Raw genomic sequence first — 21,114 nt, forward strand, 5'->3', positions numbered from 1 at the left:
TGTTATGACTAACACCTGTGATTTTCCTGTTTGGACAGGTCAAAGTGTCTGTTGTAGAAAAAAAGAGAAGAAGAAAAGCTTAGTCGAAAACCACATCACAAACAAGAATGACGAGCACGAACAGATAGAGCAACTCTTATCTCTTTTGATTGCCTGGAATCTGTCTATTTCTTAACTGAAACCAAACCTTTTTGTCTTATGTTGTGACCTTGACTCTCAAATACCATATAGCCTGCAAATCACAATGGAGTTTTGTAATTTTGAGTGTGCAAAAGGCTGGGATTAATGGGGTCTAATTTGTGCTTCTCACATTAAAGCAAACTTTGACCTCAAAATGAACACTTCTAGATTATTTTGATGTACACTGATTTGTAAGATAGAAATCCCACAAGAAGCATCTTGATTGACTTATCGATATTCAACAAGGAAATGTTAAAAATGTCAAGAATTCTGGCATGTCTACTGCAGATACAGCGTTCTGGTCGGACAAGCCAGAGATCATGAGGATCGTCAGTTCGGTTTCAGTTCATTGAGTAAGACGACACAGTCAGAGTTCTGGCTGCTTGACGCCCTTTCGGACAATCATTTACAGTATCCATAACTGAAACTATGAACTTGAGCCTCCAGCTGACAGTATTGTTTTGATATTGATGAATATGTGATCGTGGTTTCATACTGTATTTCTCCATTTTCCTTGGGGAAAGCCTCAGGACTTCCCAGGAGATGCTGGAGGTAGCGATGGAGAAGGATGAATGGGTGACCCAGAAAAAGAGTGCAATGGATAAATGGGCTGTTATACTCTGTTAAATTCCACAGGTGTAGCTTTTATTATGTGCACACCCTGTAGAATGCATTATGGGTTATACACAGCTGTGATTTGTGGCCATAACATACTTGAGTGGCTAGCTGTTGTTTCCGGTCTCAACTGTTGGAGTTTAGTAGCATCCAAGAACAGAGTTGTTCCTTCTGTAGTTTTCCTGAATCTTATTGGGGACATTAAAGTCAACCAGTTTCATAAGCTTGATCAGGTGTAGCATCATGAGTTAATTTCAAACTGAGTTAGCAACATACTGTGGATTCTTGGACTTCTTGATCAGTCTGCTATTCATTTTCTGTCAGTTAGTTTTGAAGGCCAAGGCTCTGCTATGTTTCTTCAATACTTCTAAATGGACAAATTAGACACAACTTCCAGGGTGGTGCATGTTACCTGAAGGTCCCCTATCATAATTAGTTATCATACGTTAGCTGCAATGATCTGCAACCTCACAGCTATATGGCAATTAAGCCTACACACAAACGTAGTCACCGTGAGTTGACAGCTCCTTGTTTACAAACTAATTTCACAAACCGTCGTCATTGCCTCTGGGCACAACAGGCTACTCTGTGTGCACATACATGCTTGGATCAGAGTCTTGCATGCTTGGTCAGACCGTAGTAGGAAGGTCCCTTTCTCCCTTCCCAGTTTTTATCCTTGCTCTGCTCCCATTTTTTTTTTTGCATCTCTATTTTAAGACACACATGTCTGCCGTGACCCAGCACGTGCCGTTTCTTTTATTTTCAATGGAACAGTCACTCTCTAATTTTAAAGAAAAGAGCCTGAGGGAAGTGGGTGGTGTCGAGGCACGGCTGGTTGACCACCGTAGTCGGATTGGGTGCTGCTGACACAGTTAATATTGGGTTCAGACTCTTTTCCTAGACCCTGCCCGACATGCAAATCCTTATCTCTTCCATAAACGATGACCTTTGCCCCCTGTTTAAGCCAATTCCATTCAGTCTCAACAATGGAGAATTATCTTTTCCAGCAAACACAACTTCACATCTCACATCCTCTCACAACCTCACATCCACCATCTGTCTGCGACTCTCCACTGTTCTCTCATGTTTGCCTGCATGTTCCCCAGATGTGTCATTTCACACTGTGCGGTTCAGGCCTCACACATCTGTTCGATGTGTGTGTGTGTGTGTGTGGGGGTGTTTGTGTTGGGTGCTAGTAGGTAGGAAGTTGGGGTAGGTGGGGAGGCAGCTGCTGCCTTAGGGCTGAGAGAGAGGAATGTGAGGAATCTCATGGGAAACCCACTTTGACCATTTGTATGTTTGTTCTTCTGGCTCGCGGTCCAGCTTATTATGTCTCCTACAACATAATCAGTATTTAAGATCCAAGGTCATGTATATATCATCAACAATCAGCCAACATCACGGCTCTGGCAACACTGGTGTTACTTTGTGAGAAAATGTTCTTCCCAGTAGTAAAAGGAACTCTACCAGTGTTTCCCCTTCAGACCATGGTGATGTGTCATATTCTAATTTGTTCCACCACAGTTTTGTACTGAACCAAAACATTTTTACACTTCTTTAATTTAGTGTTTTACGTCATTGCCACACTGTGGAGCTGTGTGCACTCCCTCGCATGATGTGGAGTGCGCTATAATCAGTAAAGTTTTCAGCGTACACACGCAATGAAATGAAGACATTGTAAGTTTAGTTGTAGCTGTGCGTCTACCCATGAGTGGCATGCAATGCAGTTCTCTCGTGCCCACCTTCATACTTGGCATTAAAATGTGTTTTCTGTGATCGGATTGCAGTTGGATGGCGCCTGACCACTTGTTGCGCAATCTGCCAAACCGCTTTGGGAGGTGGCTGGAGACGCATTGTGACCACATTGAACACAAGTGTAAATACGGGTCTCCGACCACCGTGAGCGGAAATTGGTGGCTCCAAGTACATCTTATGTGCTGCTACATTGAGGATTGAGAGTTGCCTCGTACCACCGCTCCTGTACACCTCTCTCCTGTTCTTCATCAGAACTTGAATCAACTTGAAATAACAGTCAATGAAAGAAAGCCAGGCAGCTGACAACTTCATGGGACTGACACCAGAGCTTAAAGTATGAGAGTAGCCAGCTGATTGATGGTAGCCATGCTATCCAGATCATGCTGTCTGGCGTTGTCCATCAGCCTATTAATCATCAGTTTCGATGGGTCGGGTTGGTTGGAAAGTTTACAGCAGGCCACAGTGCTGTGGCCACTGTCCACTTTGTGCTCTTGGCACTCCTTGGGTACGAACAAAAAAGTCACAGAATCCAGTGCTTGTCAGAAAATACTTTCAAGAAAAACCCATGAAAAGCATCTGTGAAAAAAAATATAAGTAGCAGTTTTATGAAACCACATTGGATAATTTGAATGAAGATTGAATTAAATTGGTAAAATAAGTGTTTTTTAAATACAGACCTAGGTAATGCAAGATAATCATCAACATGATTTAAAAAAAAGCTACAGACAACAAAACAGACGGCAAGGACAGAGGACAAACTGCAATGTGGTTGGAGGGGGACTGACGCAGAGATGGTATCATAGACACAAAAAGAAAGGGGGAGAAAAGAGCAGAGCTAGCACTGCGATTTCACTTGTCATGTGGAACCAATATTTAAGCTGAGCAAGGGGGGCTAATGGGGATAGAGTCCAAGAGGGTTCAAGCTTCTGCTGCGACTGACAAAAAACTGCCGTCACACTGGCCCCCTTTACACCTGAGATTAAAAGGCATTTTCTGTGATCATATTGCGATCGGATACTTCCTGACCACTTGTAAGTGCAGGTGTTAATTGTTATCCGATCTGCCAAACGTGTGGCTAACACGTGACCCTATAATATGCTGCTGGAAATCTTTGCAGAAGAAGAGGGGGAGTTGACATAAAGGGGGAAGGGCGCGATTGGATAAAATAGGATCTTGATGGCGACAATGGAGATGCATGCTAATATCTGGTAAATGCACGTGTTGAAGCACTAGCCGATCGCTATCTGCAGAAAATGCATTCTAATGGCATGTGTAAAAGGGGCCACTGTGGACCTGTCTCTCAGGCTGTGATTTTCGACAGCTGCTTTAAATTGGACAAACCGATTAGTTCAGTTCCTCAAAAAAAAGTTTTTTCCATCTACGACTCTTGGCAAAGGTAGAACTCTACCTCCCCCCAAAGACTTTGAGAAAGTTATTCATGTTTTTATTATGTCAAGACTAGACTACTGTAATTCTCTCTATATGGGTGTAGACCAGTCATCTCTCCGTCGTCTACAATTAGTGCAAAATGCAGCAGCTTGTATTCTGACTGAAAAAAGAAAGTGTGACCACATAACACCACTTTTGTCCTCCCTCTTCTTGGCTTTATGTCTGTTTCTGGATTGATTTTAAGGTTTCATTGCTTGTTTTTAAAGTTTTTTTTTAATGCACTGGCCACATTTTATTTATGTGATCTGGTACATCTCCAGACTCCTGCCCGAGTAACGAGATCTTCCAACCAGTTGCTCCTGGATGTTCCCAAATCAAGGTGCAAATCTAGAGGTGACCGCGCCTTCTCAGTGGCTGACCCCAGTTTATGGAATAGTTTGCCTTTTCCTGTAAGAGCAGCTTAGACCATCGGGACTGTTAAGTCTCTACTGAAATCACACCTCCTCTATTTGGCATTCAAATTAGGATGAGGTGGACAATCTGCCTTCTTCTATTACACTGCTTCTCGCTTGTTTATTATACAGTATTATATATCTATCTTATCATATATTTACTATAAGTCTTCTGTGGTTGTTTTTAATGTGCTACATGAATAAAGTAGACCCTGATATTAACATTAGAATGATGTTGACTGGAGATATTGCCTTACAATGCCTCACTACAACGTTTGTGCTAAAAATTATAGTGTTTGTGAAGCCTGTGTGCTGTTTACTCAGGAACTACTGAGATGTTTGGCCACTTTATTTAAGTGAGCTGTCTCCTTTGTTTGATCAGTACCCAGGATCTGTGTGATCAGTATCCCATCTGCACCGCAGAGGTGACTGGACAAGCCTAGTTCAGACAGAGCGTGAACATTTGACCCCTGTTTTTCTGTCCAGAAATGACAGGGATACTGTAGTACACAGTATATACAGGTTCAGTAATGTGGTTTGCTTTAGAATCAGTCTAACCCTCAGGGTAAAACCTTTTGTTGATGTGGTATACATATCGTCTTACCTACAATGGGTGGTGGAAAATTGAAATCAGTTCCACCATGGTAAAAACTAATGTAATGTAACACAACAGTCCAATGTGTTGAAACTATTTAAAGGCCTCTCTACTCTTTCCATGTTCTGAGTCCACAGAGAGTGTTTCTCTACGTGTCCAAGGTTTTATTCGTACTGAAACGAGAGTCCACATCAGCCTGGTGTGTCCTACATGTGAACTTGATGCTACATTCTACTCCATTGCTATGTCCTAGCATGGGAATTCCATCCACATGGTAACATTTTATTTGGGCTGCACGTATAGGTTCATCTGTATCGGGTCAGTGTATGAGAGATGACTTTATTACTTTGCACGGACTTCGCTGAACTTGCAGATATTGGACTGATCCAAAACAGCTTTTTCATGCAGTTTATAATTCTAAAAGCAGAAAGGGCACATATGACCAGGACCCTTAAACAAACTTTCCTCTATGGAAATTAAGCATTATTTCAGGTTGCCACACAGATGAAATATGGAATAAGTTGCTAATCCATCACAATTGTTCAGGTTGTGTGGCCTCAGCAGCAGCCTACGTGTGAGTGAGCTCATTGTTTGATTAACTTTACTGAGTTTACTGCTGTTTGTTTTGTCACATTAGTATCAGTAGTAACACATACCCGCCAAACGGCTGTCTACCATAGCTCGTCACATACACACGCATGCATTCAAACATAGCCCCTCCCCTCCACATTTAGTTAACATTCCTTTATTTTCAAATAAGGATGTGATTGATTTACGCAGGTTTTCATGCATTTGTGCTATTTCACTATGGAATATTGATAGTGTGAGTACGCACAGGTTCCCAACCCACCCGCCCACATTTCAGGTACACATTTTTGCACCACAATCCTTTTTTTGGTGGTGCAATGGTTACCCCTGTGGATGATTTTTGTGTCTGGTGCTTGCCATGTTTTATTTATTGTACTGTTAAGCACTTTGTCCCAGCTATAGCTGCCTAAAGCGCTCTATAAATAAAGTTGAGTTGAGTTGAGACAGGTGAAACTCTGTAGTCACATTGCCTCTTAGGGGCCCCTCGCTAACCTTAGAGACTGAAGGAGATGCAGAGAGAAAGTGTGTTTCGAGCACGCAGAGGGACAGAATATCGTTCATCCATGATGTGAGGCGACTACATGACTACAGACTAAGACCAGGCAGTCACACATCAACATAGACAGACAAAATATGAATTCACCCTGTAGCAAGTCAACATTTGTTTGTTTGAAATTAACTGTTACAAGGAGAATGACAAATCTGACTGATCCCAAATTCAATTTCGTAGCCTTTCAAAGACTTGCAGCAAATGTGTTTCATCACACTTACAGTACAAGACACAACAAACACACGCTAAGGAGACCCAGATATGGCACATGCGAGTTCGTCAGTCCTTGGATATCTGGAGAATCACTCATCAATCTTGAATTGCTCGAGAAACATCTGATGATCATTTTGAAAATGGAAAACATCCAGCTCTCTGCTCTACGGTTAGAGCAAACTCGGTGCCAAATATATTAATGTGCAACCACAGTGTATTTGTCTAATCTGAGCAAAAATGCCAGATGTGTTCTCATTCCATCTTCCTAAGTGTCCCACAGTTTTAGATTTTTGGCCAAAAATCTGTGGACATTTTGGATTACATGAACCTTACTTTGGGTTCCTCAAAAAAATCTAAAAAGCTAACTTTTACTAAATGGACAGATCAGTGCAATTAGAGTTATGTATGTTTCAGTTCATTAGGGGAAACAAAAAAACAAGAAGATGACTGGCTACGGTTCTTTTGTTCTCTTTAGTTTTAAAGAGATGGTTGAGTTTGTTTTCGCCTCTTTTACTCTTTGTCCCCTGTGTCACTGCAACTCACTGGAAAATGCTGATGCTTGGAGTTTGAAAGTTGTAGCACAGAGGTCTTTCTAGGACAGACAGTCCTCCTTTCTTCCCTCCATCCAAACTCTCCTCCAACGTGCTTTTCAGACACGAGCCAATGGCTCCCGCTCCGCCGCTATTAATCACGGCATTGTTTGTGTGTGGAGAGGGTATGCAATGTTTATGGTTGGAGTGGATGTGTTCATTGTCGAGTAAATGTTAACTGTGTGTGTGCGAGTGGCTTTCGGAGCAGGGGATGGAAAGTTGGCACTGTGGGGAGAGACACAAGAAGATTTATAATTTATAATCAGGGAAGTGTTTAGCAAGATGGGTGGATGAATGGGGATGGGATGGAGAGGAAATATTTTAGTCCTTCTATCTGAAAGCTTTTGTTGCTGGCAGAAGAGCCCCTGGCATTTTTCCTTCTCAACTGAAATGAATAAATTGGGGTTTTCCCTGCTTCAGCTCTATCCCTTGCCTCTAAGTATGGTTTTCGTGCATGTACAGTACAGTATGTGTCTCGCCGGCAAATCCTCAACTGTTATTTTAATATAAAATATGAAAAAATGACAGGAATCTGTAGCAGATGACTTGAGTTGCGCAATTCTGCAAGACGTGATTGATCCTCAGAGGCTGTGATTAACAAGTGTATCATCTGGGTTATCGCTTTATCGGCACCAGAGCTGCAACTAACGATGATTTTCGTAATCGATTAATTTGTTGATTATTTTCTCGATTAATCGTTTAGCCCATAAAATGTCAAAAAATGTTAAAAAAAACGTTGATCAGTGTTTGTCAAACCTGGAAATGACGATGTTCTCGAACGTCTCGTTTTGATTCAGTTTTAATGAATTCTTTGTTATGTGGAGCAAAGAAACGAAGACAATATTCACATTTAAGAAGCTAAAACAATTAGAAATCTTGTTTTAATCATGAAGAAAGCTTCAAACCGATTATGGAAGTCATTGACAAGTGATTTAGGAATTGATTAATAATTGTTTCAGCAAATAAACATAAATACATAGAGAACTTCTAGTTTATCCCAAAAATGCATACAAGTGCAACGCCATGTCGGCATTTGGTTTGCATGCTTCTGTGGTTGTCAATTCTCGCCATCCGATAAAAGTAGGCCGACGTGTGCTCACAGTTGTTTCCTCTTCGCCACTTCCTCGGACCACTGTTTTCTCTGCTTCTCGGCACTGCCACGATGAACATTTAAAATAATGCTGTTGTTAGTATTATTATGTATTATTGGTGGTTAAGGTGTGTGTGTGTGTATGTGTAGTTCTGTACACGGGCGAAGGCCCTGATCTTGCAAGGGTTGGTTTTCTGCTAAAAGATGGAGTCGGGACAGCTGCCAAAACAAGCCATTTAGCCATCACAAGGATTTGGAACCTGTTAATTTAGGGTAAAAATACTGCAAAAACTTGTTTAACTGTATAAACTGTATGTTTGTTGTTGTTAAAAACAGTGTCTGTGTCCTCAGGTGAGTCTGGACTTGGGAAATCAACCCTCATCAACTCTTTGTTCCTGACTGACCTGTACTCAAAGGACTACCCCGGGCCCTCCCTGCGCATTAAGAAGACCGTACAGGTTAGTGTTTTCAATCTTCAGCTGGCAATCATAGCTAACACCAAATCACTATTAACATGCATTAAAATATATTAAAATGTATTTAGTTTTCTCATTGAATCCAAACGTGTTTTGACCTAATACCTATGAAAGCGAGAGGGTGCATGTCATTGAGAGGAGGAAGAGAGAGAGGGGATGAAGCTTCTCACATCGGGAGAGATGGCGGAACCAAGAGGGAGACAGCAGGGCCACTGGGCTTGGTTTTGTCCTTTTATGGTCATGACAAATGGAGAAGGGCGAGGAAGCTACACGCGGAGCAGCAGAGGAGGAAGGGAGGAATGAGAAGCATTTAGTGAAAATGTTGAACTGTGAATGAGATGGGGGTAAAAAAAAAAAAAAAAAAAAATTACTAATAATAACTACAATGAGGTAGGAGAGAAGGGATGAAAGCAAAAAAGGAAAGTGGGATTCAGGTAACATTAGAGGGACCAGACGCTGTGAGTGTGTGGGGGTAATACTGAGTGGGAGAGAGCGAAAGATGTCTCATTGAGGGGTGATGAAGAAAAAACAGGGAATTTGATGAGAGTCGCCACAGACCCCTGGGGCCTGAGAGCATCAGTAGCAAGACAAGAATGTTCCCATGACACATGACCGGTATGCAAACACAAATATAAACTAAGAGTATGGACATGGATGAAGTCGTAGTCTTCCATGTTCCAGTACTGATCAAAGAGTTCACTTCATCAAAATACCAGGAATGCTACTGTTTTCAGAGCAGGGTAGCAGTAAAACGGCAGCATGTACCATATGCGTGACAGCAGTTTTACTTATGAGGTGGACTAAATTAATTTGGGATGAAATTCGTGGCTAAAGTTTTTGTTGTGAAACTTTAGGGATTCATAGACGAGGAAATAACGCAGATACACACCCAAAAGCAACGAAACTGTGACTTTCCGTTCTATCCCCTCCTTAAATTGATAAACTAACTGCACATGAACCAGTAACAATATGTATTATTGGTTTCATTTTTTTTAGTTATGATCGTGAAACTACATGATAATATAAATTCTATGGCTACATTTTCAATGGGTTTACCTGAGCCTGGCCTTCAACACGGGGTTAGTAGAATGCAACTGTTTATATTCATTATGGACATTAAAAGTACATTTAAAATGTACTGGTATTGAATCTGTACTTAGTATAGGCTGATGCACCAAGGATTGGGTATTAAGTCTATTTTAGATACCTTCTGCATAGTTAATGGCTCTTCAGGTATGGAAGATGCGAGTGACATCACAGTGAGAGTGAAGTCTTCCTCCCTCAGTTTGTAATCCTGGTGCAGTTCTCATAATAGACACAAATCATGTGACGTGTCTCTTGCCTCTCCACCTGACGGCCGTTGTTTTCCAGTCTAAATTTACCCAGGCAACAGTGAAAACGTCAAGATCTTTTAGATCCAACCTCTTTTTGGTCCATCGGTCTCATTGAACCCCATGAGCACAGCGTGGGCTCAGGCACGTCGAAGTTACCATGTGTTAGCGTGTTTGCCATCAGTGCTGTGGTCTGAGGCTGAGGACGAGAGACGGGGGTCAGAGTATTTATATTTCAGAACAATCTCATGTTGTGTCGCTCGCTCACATTCTCCCCCGGATCAGATTTCTTTTAAATGATGGTGTTGAGACTGACGGCATTCTTGAGGTTTTCTCCCTGATCTGTTTTCCTTCGCAGAAATGGTGGAAATAGCAGCGTCGGTTTGGAGATGGTTGACGGGTCATGCACAAACACTTGCGGTGCAAACGCACACTTTTAACATGCACTGGATGCACAATTAAGCTCAGATACGTCAAATTAGAGCAGCGCTTGATATATATATATATATATATATATATATATATGCTCAGCTGTAAAGTCAGACAGATTATGTGAAGGTTTGTGGAAGCTGAAGAATGTTTGTGTTAGAGCGAGAGGGCTGTAGTTTGAGTTAGAGGGGGGATCCTAAAATAACTGTGGCCTTGTGAAAGTATGCAGCCGAGAGAAGGAACAGCAGGCGAGCTGCAGGAAATGATGGATCTGTGACTGATCGTGAAGAGTGAGATTGATTTTGTCTACTTTTTCAAACTGGAGTCATAATTAGACAACCATCAGTTATTCCATAATCCATAATATTTAACAATAATATCTTGGGTCTTGAACTCAGTGCTGTGATTTATTAGTAGCCTCAGTATCTTCATCCAAAATGCTTTGTCGGCCGCACACCCCGCCTCCCTCCAGCCAGAATGCACCAATGCTGCATTGATGCGTCTTCATATCCGGTCACTCGAACCGCATTTGGACGCAGTGTGGAGACACATGCTCACATTGTTTCCATGTGTGAACTCACATCTTTCCTCAGGAGACGTTAAAGCAGGGGTCACCAACGTGGTGCCCGCGGGCACCTGGTAGCCCGCGGGCAGCCAATACGGTGCCCGCGGGCTCACTTCACTTCACCTCACTTGCATGTATCCGTATGATCTGTCAGTAAAATATCTTTGATATTGTTTATAAAAACTGGTAATCGTTAGGAGTAAGCACTGGAATGAATGTGTATGCAGTTGAATGCATAATATTAATCATTTAAATGGTAAACAAACAAAAAAATATTATATGGTAGCCCTCCATATTATTTTTTACCCTTAAGGTAGCTCTCTGTCTCAAAAAGGTTGGTGACCCCTGCGTTAAAGTATGACCTGCTGCAGTTATTTTTTCACATATCTCAGGGCATATACAATATATTTGTGGATACTGACACGGTATTTAACCCTCACCCTTTAACTCTGCCGCTACCTGCTCTTTTTTTCCTCGTACACAAACACAGACATGTGAGTCAGTGCTCTCTTGGGCATGGGTTGGGATCAAACAAAAAAAAACAGGACCTGATCCACACTCTTAACATGCATACTTTGTCATAAGATCATTAAAAACCTAATGTGGACTTTGCAAACAGAACAAATATGTGTGTATTTGCACAGGTCGGGAAGATTTTAGGGCTTCGTCTTCCATCTGAGGCAAAGCAGTGGTTTCTAACGTTCTAAAGCACGAGCAGATTAGTTTGATATGCTAAAAGAGCGTTCTCTTTATGACCAAGCAAATCTGACGAGGTGTAAACAAAGGGAATTGTAGATCATACTCTGACTGGTTAATTAAAACACCAAATTACACTCATGATTAACTGGCATATAATTACTGACATTCAACAATTCTCAATCCTCCTCCAGAAATCTCTAATGCTGCAATAACTCTCTCCACAGTGCGTCAGATATTAGTTTCTTCCAGTAGGCGGTGTGGGTGCAGATTGATGATATATCATCACCAGTAGGGATGGGCGATATGGGCAAAAACATAATATCTTGATATTTTTAGTCCATATCCTTAACCATGTGCACTATATTGAAGGAAAACAACTGTGTGTGGAGTTTTATTGCATGTTTCATTGGTTTTTGTACTCATTTAAATACTCAATAATGTCAGTTTTCCTATCTTTAAGAAAAAAACAATCAAAATATTATCTTAAGGGGACATATTATGCTAAATCAACGTTTTAAATCATTTAAATCCATATATTTGGGACTCAATTTCTTGTAGTCCTCCTCAGTCCTCGCACTCAATTGGACATTACAATGGGCTAAATTCCTGGAATTGTTGTCTCGTGGAGCTCTGCTTTATCCGTAAAACACGCGAGAGTGCTGGCAAGGGCAACGGTATCCGAAAACCGGAAGTCCGCAAAGTCCGAGAAAAGTTCTATTCTTGGCTCCACAGTGCAGCACAGAGTTCTGCACAAACTTCCAGCCTTAGAGGATTTATCTGTCCAGTGGATACATGTTATATATGACAGCAATGTGCCTGCTAGAGCCTGTGAATTATCACTTTTCCAAATGCTAACTGTTGTTAGCTCTCAGTAGCCTCTGTGGTTGATGTCATTTCCTTAAAGTCAAATGACGCGTTTTGCATCACAGTAGGGCACATTTTGAAAATGGATAACAGATTTTTTTACAACTCAGTGAAAAACTGAGGGAGGGAAGCACATTTTCTAAAAAATACTACTGCTATTCTAGCAATACAAAGCCACATTCAAATCGGTGAAGTATCCCTTTAAGTTTCATAGTTTCTGAATTCTTATGGTATTTTTTGTTACAGATGTTACAGTTCATTAGGACACCAGGGAACTAGGTTAACTTGGAGAAATAGGGTATAATATGTCCACTTTAGACAATATCCCTTGCCCTCCCCTAATCACCAGTGCCCTGAGTGGGAGCCAATAGTGTCACATAATTACGCGTGTAGGCTGATGAGCGTGGGCCCATACTCGCTGCAGAATCATGTTCTAAAGTGTTGAATCCTCATGGTCAGACTGTTACAACTCCATTCAAATGTGGAAGGTAAATGCCACCAATCAGCTATAAAATGATGAAATGACGGGGTGTGTTTCAGGTGGAGCAGTCCAAAGTGCTGATCAAAGAAGGAGGGGTCCAGTTGACACTCACCATCGTCGATACACCAGGGTTTGGAGATGCAGTGGACAACAGCAACTGGTGAGAATTTGGTTTCATTTTACAAATAATATCTGTGTTTTTCTTCTTCTTCATCTGATTCAAATGCCCTTCCACCATCTCCACAGTTGGCAGCCAGTCATAAACTACATTGACAGCAAGTGTGAAGACTTCCTGAATGCAGAATCCAGGGTAAATCGCAGATCCATGCCAGACAACAGAGTCCACTGCTGCCTGTACTTCATTGCACCGTCTGGACATGGGTAGGTACTCTTGTTATTTTACATTTCTGTCATTGACAATCCCCCTCTCTCCTCCTTACATCACTTCACAAATGTTTGGTGACGGGGAGAACCAACTTTGTTGAGCCGTGGCCCTTTTCTTGGATTAAGGGTTGTGGGATACAGGAAACGCTTCTCAAAGCTCGACTGGCAAAGCCCTGAGTCTGAAGGACCCATGTCACAGCCTCAACTCTCTAGATTAAGGGTCACTTAATAGCGGACTCCGGTCTGGATCCAGACTCGGATTCCTGTTCCAACACTTCCCAATTTTTGTTTCAAAGTAAAAGCACATTACACAGTTTCAGTTCCCTGAATCCATTCAATTTTAATATCGTGAAATAATTTTTATTACTGACAGATGCAACTTAATATAACATATATTATTATGGGAAGCAGCTTCCTTTCTGAGAAGAGGAAAAAAAAAAGCACAGTTTTTAATAAAAACAAGAGAGTTTGAAGTAAACAATAAGAAAAATTAATTTAGTCAAATGAATTTACACCTTCTACTCATAACTTAATTTGATACACATATTTAATATACAGTATGTTGGATTCAACTGCTTAACCAATTGCGTGCGTGCGTGCGTGCGTGCGTGCGTGCGTGCGTGCGTGCGTGCGCCATAGATGAGTAGGCTGCCAGTCGATGTTTGTGACCCACAAAAGGTTATATAACCCAGTTCTGCTCATGCTCAGTGGAGTTCTGCTCTCCATCACTGAATCGCCCAGTCAGGCGTCTACAGAGAGGAAGCTCAGAGCGGCAAACAAAGGCGAGGATCTTCTGTGAGACAAATGCACCCTGTCCTCTGTTGGTGTGTGTGTGTGTGTAGTGGATGGAGGGTTTACTTGGCGTCAGTCTTCCTCATCGTAGCTGCAGAATTAGCCTTAGATCAAATAAAATCTTGAAGGACTGCGTCGAATGAATGAATGTTTAATGAGACACATAGTGTTTGCATGTTTTGTGCTTTATCAATAAGAGGCATACACATTTGCCCTATATGTGCTGCGGTTTATGTATTTGACATCATTCAGTCAAGACCTATCCTGTAGTGTAAAAATATAGGCCATAATACAGACCTGAGTCCAACTACTGCTGTTTCTATACATTTATATAGATAATTGTTGTGATATAATGAAAAATAAGTGAAAATAACTGTGGTTTTAAAATTGTCAACAGACAGAAAACAACAATACGTATGTTTGAACAATGCAATAACATTATATTGATATATTTTGAATCTTTGCTGTATTGCTATTGAAGAACAATACATATTGTTATTGAATTATTGCCCATCCCAGTCCCCAACCCAAATTCTAAATGGTTTGGGTGCATACCGCATGGAGGAGGGGGAGGATAACTGACTGACAGAAAGGGAACCGCCCTCTTTATGGAGTTCTGGCTCATGATTGGATTGAAGTGTCATTGGATACTGGAAAAGTTTCTCCCAGATTTACTCTGCGACGGCTATCAAAATATAAAGCTATTTAACACAGATTATAACTGACAGCACGCGAATAGATACTGTGCTGGGACAATTTCTGATTGTAACACTGAAATGAGGTCCACGCAAATTTACTCCAGCACTGCGTTCATTCTGCATTATAGAGCCTCCTCTTGACCCTGTCCTCCTGACAAAGTCGATCAGTCACAAACACTTTCTGTGACCCTGTGACCTGCTGAACCTTTGAACAGCTGGTTTTCTTGCCCTTGTGTTTGTCTGCATTCCTGAGATGAGGAACGAGCACGACACAAAAACACGCGCACATTTTCTAGATCCGTGTCCTCACACACTGAAAGGATGGCTTCCGTCCACATGCATTAAAAGTATGTAGGAGTGCTATTACAGTCACAGCTGATTAAAGTATGCATGGTTTTAATTTCACTGTGATTTGTGTTGTTATGCGGCACTTACTCACTTCTCACCGCTCACTCACACCAACAGCCCACCAAGCTGATTCTCAGACCACAGCCGTCTGGCCACACTAGCCTTTTAGCCAGAGATGGAGACCTCATGTTGGGGGGTATTACAAAATAAAACTCCTTGTGAACTCAATATGGCAAAATGATGAGTTGTTACCACAGAGGAATTACAAAAAAGACTTCTTTTGTGGCATATATGTAGTGTGTGGATGTAGTTGGTCCTCTGCTGGTGAGACGATGAACTACATTTATTTTGAAAAATCAAAGGTAGACTTAAGCTACGAAACTGTGAAATGATGTTTTGTGATCCTGTGGAACCTAATGACAGCTGTTTTTAAGTCTTTGTGCGGCGTAAAAGCTAAATAATACGTTAAATATGCTGTTTTTAAAAAGGGGGAACCTTGTCTTTCGTGAAAAAATGTGCTAAAAACTGTTGCCCAGCTCTTCATAGGTAACCTATAGATGATTGTAGTCTCTCAAATGTCCCTCTGTCTTTTCTTCAGTCTGAAGCCGCTGGACATCGAGTTCATGAAGAGACTCCACGACAAAGTCAACGTCATCCCTCTTATCGCAAAAGCCGACACCTTGACCCCTGAGGAGTGCCAGCTTTTTAAAAAACAGGTCAGACAGAGCTGATGTTTTTTTAATTCAGCAAGCTAAAACTCTACACGTGTGTGTTGTTCTGATCGCTGTGTCTCACTCTGTCTCGTAGATCATGAAAGAGATACAGGAGCACAAAATCAAAATTTACGAGTTCCCAGACACAGAGGATGACGAGGACAACAAGCTCATTCGGAAGATAAAGGTAATGAACTAACGGCGTCAGATTCAGATAAATTAGATTTAAGGCTATGTTTATGTTTATGTGTGCATGCATAATTTGAAAAGGGACCGTGTGCATTTGTGACATCCCCCTTTTTTCAGATGTTTCTCTACATCTTAAAGAGATAAAACTGTACAATAATAGATTAACACAGGAAAATGCAATCATACCATATACTACAATCATACCATGGGTTCAGGACCTTTACCAGTTCACTTTGGAGTTTGATGGAGCTCATATTTTGGAACCAATGCCGAACCAAAATATTGGATCAAAGCCAGTGGTTCCCATAATTTTCACTTTGAGTGTTACCTGAGGTAAGCTAAATAATATGGGTCTAAGCAATAAGTCCAAATTGGCTATCACTGGATTCAATTTCCTCAGTTGTTATTGACTCAGTGGAATGGGAGCAACATGTCTTTCGAATGCTAGAATAAGGGACAGGCGTTTTCAATGGAACATTCCTCTAAACATGAGCCACGTGTCTTACAACCACGAGCATTCACTCGATTGATTTGTATTCACTCGTGTCATAGGCTGTGTCTCGCCAGAGGCTAAAAAAAAGAACAGTCGTCGTAACAACTGGGATCAACATTTGTCTGTATTCGTGTCTCTTCCCTCTCCAGGAGAAGATGCCTCTGGCAGTCGTCGGCAGCAATGTGGTGATTGAGGTGAACGGGAAGAAGGTCAGAGGTCGCCAGTACCCATGGGGCGTGGCAGAAGGTACGTTCGCTTGTTTTTTCACTGTCGGAAATGAGGAACACACCTTTTCATTGTGTGTGCAAGCTCTCAAGCTCTCAAACTCTCAAACTCTCAAACTCTCAAACTCTCAAACAAATGTCATGTATGAAGCATTTTCACACCTTTGTCAGACAATGACGGATTCAGGAACAGAGGCTAAAAGCAGGACCACATCTGAGATTCGATGTGTCTGACAATGTCTCGCACTACGTTCTCTGTTGGAGTGGACGAAGCACGATATATGCAAGTGTTTCACACAGTGCATGTTCCCCACGACTGGTCCTTTGTATCTACTCAGTGTGTTCACTATCACATCACAGCTCCTCCAGGTTTTCAACAACAAATGCAAAGCAACATCTGGAGGGATAACGAGCGCCATCTGCTGGTCGGTTAGGGCGTCTACATGGAAGGGTTATCTCCCTCGTCTCATACTATGGATCAGAATTGTGTCAGATAATATTTTAGACACCAATTTTGTTATAAAACCGTTAAAATACCCTGCCTGGAACCAGCCTATGCGTCTATTAAAAGGCAGTGTTATAATATAAATAAATGTGTATAATCCTTTATCATCTACAGCTTTGAAGAGCAGCTTATCTATGGGTTTATAGACTTTGACCGTCTCAGACACGCATGTAATCATTTGGTATTTTACTGTATTTTTATAACGTCCTAATTCATCGTTTACTGAGAACTATGTGTGTCTCAGTATGTTCGAAACAAAATATAGTATAGTTGACTTATAAGATGGTTGCAGGTAACCACAGGCACAGCTCCTTGTCGTTGAATTGTTTTTGACGTGTTTGACAACCTCATAATTTATTATTATCTTATTTAAAGGAGACCTATTGTGCAAAATCAACATTTTAATCATTTTAATACTTATATTTGGGACTCTGGAGGCCCTATGAGAAGGCAAAGTGTGAAAACATAGTATTGCAAATGATGGCTTTTCCAAATGCTAACTGCTGTTAGCTGCTGGAGCCTCAGTGACGTAGTTTCCTGTGTCTCATTTGCATTTAAAGAGACCGGCACTCAAAACTGAGCGTTGTAGAACTTGCACAAATGGGGTATAATATGTGTCCTTTCAGGTTTTTACTTCAAAGTGTTTGTCATTGAAAGCAAATATTCAAGAGCATGAAAGCAGTAGTCGAGAGAAACTACAGATTTGCCTCTGTGTCATTACAGTTGCATTCACAGAGTGCTGTTGGTGATTCTGAAAAAGGGGGGTACAAACATAGTGCATTATGGGATATGCTTTCATCTATATATCCGCTGACATCCAGCTGTCACCTCTTCACCATTAGCCTACAATGAACTGCTGTTGCTCCTACTGGTGTTGTGATGTGTGTGAAAGATGCCGTGCTCTGTCTCTCTCTCCCTCTGTATAAAGTTAATATACAGTACTCTGTGTTGCTCTGTGGTTGACCGTGATTTCGTCTTTCACGTTTTCATTCTTTCTTTCTTCCCTCTTTTTTTTCTTTGTCTATTCTTTTCCATGACTGACAGAGGGCATTTTTGGTAAACAAAACCATCTTTCCACCTTATTTCAGCCTCATTATTTTTTACCCCCATCCACTCCTCCTCCTCCTCCTCTTCCCGAGTGTCTCTCGGTCACCTCCACCTCCTGTCGCTGTGCTGTCTCATCCTCATCATTAAGCTGATGGTCAAACCAATGCTCTCATCAGACCTGGGGTGAATTATAATGTAATGCCCAATCACAGAAATGCTCCTTATTTTGGAAATGGTTGAAAATAAAAGAAAGTAGATGAAATAAAATCATGTGTCCCTGACATAATCCCTGCTCTATGCTCTGGGTCTTTGTCTGATCGCTTGAACTCGAGTTGCCTGAAAAGTTAAACTTTTCTCAACTTATGCTAGATGCAGCAAAGCAAAGTAACAAAACAGAGGAAAGAAAATCACTTGTATGACTTTATACCAATTCTGAATGAGCCTCTAAAAGTCCTTCAGAGGCAAATGTGATTAAAATACTTATATTTTAATGGTTAAATATCAGCAACTAAGCCCCGTGGAGCAGTGCTGTGATATGATATAATGTCATGCACTGAACAGGTGATTTGTCTTTGTACTGTGTCCATCAGAGGGACAAATGAAGTAATATTCAGTCTCTATTCTCCTTATTGTCAGTCATCATAGTGTTTTCCACTGAGCAATGGAGCGAGAGATTTAAGTAAGGGGACACATGACCCATGAGGACCATCTTTAAAACCTCACTGATGGTTTATGTAGTTCAGTGCATCGTGAGTCTTATTATTGTTATTATTATTATTATTATTATTATTATTATTATTATTATTATTATTATTATTATTATCATCCATTCTCTTAGCACTAAGCTCACCACAGTAAATGCTGGGATCTGGGAACAAGGTGACATCGCCACAACCAAGTTTGACAGAATCAGAAACACCAACAGTCACACAGTCAAATAGGTTCTCCACATAGTTTTGTGTCAAAAGTGTGCACAGCTGGAATCTGTTTACTAAACACGACAACTGTGGATTACATTTGTGTCTCAAAATTGAAAGCAGTGTTGTGCTAAAGGACAAATATACAGTCTGCAGAAAGGAGGGAATTCTTCAAAAGTTCTTTAAACTTCCTGCTCGATCGCCAATGTCTCACAGACGAGCACACGATGACCCTGAGCTGACACCATAATGAAACGCTCAGAGGTTCTAAGGTAATTGAGTTGATGAATCTCATACCATTACAACCCAAGTTATTGTCTCCATTAGACTTTTTGTGATATCATTGTCCTCCCAGATCTCAATAAATTAGCTTACTACTATCAAATGTGAAAAAAACTTCATTATTTCATCCCAGGTCTGATTTAAAAAAAAAAAAAAAAAAAAAGGCTGTTTGGAATATAATAGACATCACTCTAATGCTGTGGTTCCCTTCTTTGCTCCTGTGGTGTGAAGCGTGGCAGTTGGTGAGGGTGAGAAACGGTGTCATCACTGGACCAAAGACTGAGATCCACCATTTTAACCACATCGCTTATAGGTTCATGGGCAGTCGATGTTAATGGTGGTTTGGTAGAAGAGCATGCAGTAGCTCATTGAAGTCATCGAGATAACACGCTGCTTGTTATCATGAATTCTCACCTATTAGTACACGTTTAACCCGATTTCTTTCTTTCTTTATTTATTTTTTAATGTAGAAATCCAGCGTTTGCAAAATTACATCCAGATAACACACATGTACACGCACACTTTTGTTGCATGTTGCAAATAAAAATCCAGCTTTGTGCTCTTGATTCATTTAATCAGTGCAGTTCATCCTCATGGCCTAAGTAGCACTTCTAGGAAATCAAAATGCTTGGCTTAAAACACCTGATGCACACAAGGCATTTGTGTTCATATTTCACTTACTGTCAGATTACATACTGAAGTGACCAAAAACAGAGGTATGTATCAGGTATTTTCTGCCACATCAACTCTTATCTTCTTTGTCCTTAGACCCTCAATCCCACTTAGCTCCTGTACTCGTCCCCTCGTCGAGACCGTTCACAGCTGCTCATGCATACAGTAGATCCTCATGTAACACCCCCTCCAGTAACCACAGCCTCTTTAGCCAGTTAGCTTGGAAACGTGCAGGCAATGGTGTTGATCTGGGCTGAATCTGGGCCGGCTTCTGGCTCCAAACTGGGCCAAAGCCTGAGCTGTGACACTCCCAGCTGCTCCAGACCCAGATTTAGCCCCTCACCAGTGGGCACAGGCAGTAACTGAAAAACCATACCCCCTCCCCTCCGTCAGAGCTCCCTCCTCTACAAGGGACAGGAGGTCAATGGCTGGCTTTGGAGGCCGAGGGGCGGGACCGCTTAAGTTTCATCAATGGTAAGGTGTTCTTATTCGCTCCCCTGATGACTGACAGCCAGTCCAAAGGAGGTGAACAAGTAAGGAGCAGCATATTTGAAGAGCAGGCTGATGAGATTGGTCACAAACACACTCACACCAACACACACACACACACACACACACACACAGAATCCCATCTGACCCTGTAACTGTGTCTTTGTTATCGAGATGCCGACTCACACATCATCTAACCGCATCGCTGAAACAACACCAGTTGTTGTATTCTGTTCTCTGTGCCGTCTGTGTGTCCAGCAGTGACGGCTGTGATCAGATAGGACGAGTTTTACTCGGCAGTGACAGGAGAGATAGAGAAAGTAGTCTAAACTCGTGCTCACTAAACCAAGTGAGCTCAAGTTCAGTCTAAGGGTGGTGCTCATCAGCTATTGTTCTGTTTCTTTTATATTATGTCTTTCAGCAAGTTGTTATGGTTTTATGGCCTGAACTTTCCTGTTCAGTCTCATGCTTGTGGTTTTCACTAAGAAATCTAATGAAC

The 21,114-nt window shown here is 41.4% G+C and overlaps 1 protein-coding gene across 1 annotated transcript in view; it reads left to right on the forward strand.

Moving 5' to 3' along the window:
• The window catches only part of LOC310931030 (septin-7-like), a 37,435-nt gene that overhangs the window by 9,195 nt on the left and 7,126 nt on the right, over positions 1–21,114 (forward strand). Inside the window, exons 3-8 of the mRNA XM_083894105.1 lie at positions 8,369–8,475; positions 12,922–13,022; positions 13,109–13,243; positions 15,683–15,800; positions 15,892–15,984; positions 16,629–16,725. Coding sequence (XP_083750231.1) covers positions 8,369–8,475; positions 12,922–13,022; positions 13,109–13,243; positions 15,683–15,800; positions 15,892–15,984; positions 16,629–16,725 — 651 coding nt within the window. The remainder of the gene's footprint in view (positions 1–8,368; positions 8,476–12,921; positions 13,023–13,108; positions 13,244–15,682; positions 15,801–15,891; positions 15,985–16,628; positions 16,726–21,114) is intronic.

The sequence above is a fragment of the Microchirus variegatus genome (assembly GCF_963457635.1).
Source record: "Microchirus variegatus genome assembly, chromosome: 8".
Lineage (NCBI taxonomy): Eukaryota > Metazoa > Chordata > Actinopteri > Pleuronectiformes > Soleidae > Microchirus > Microchirus variegatus.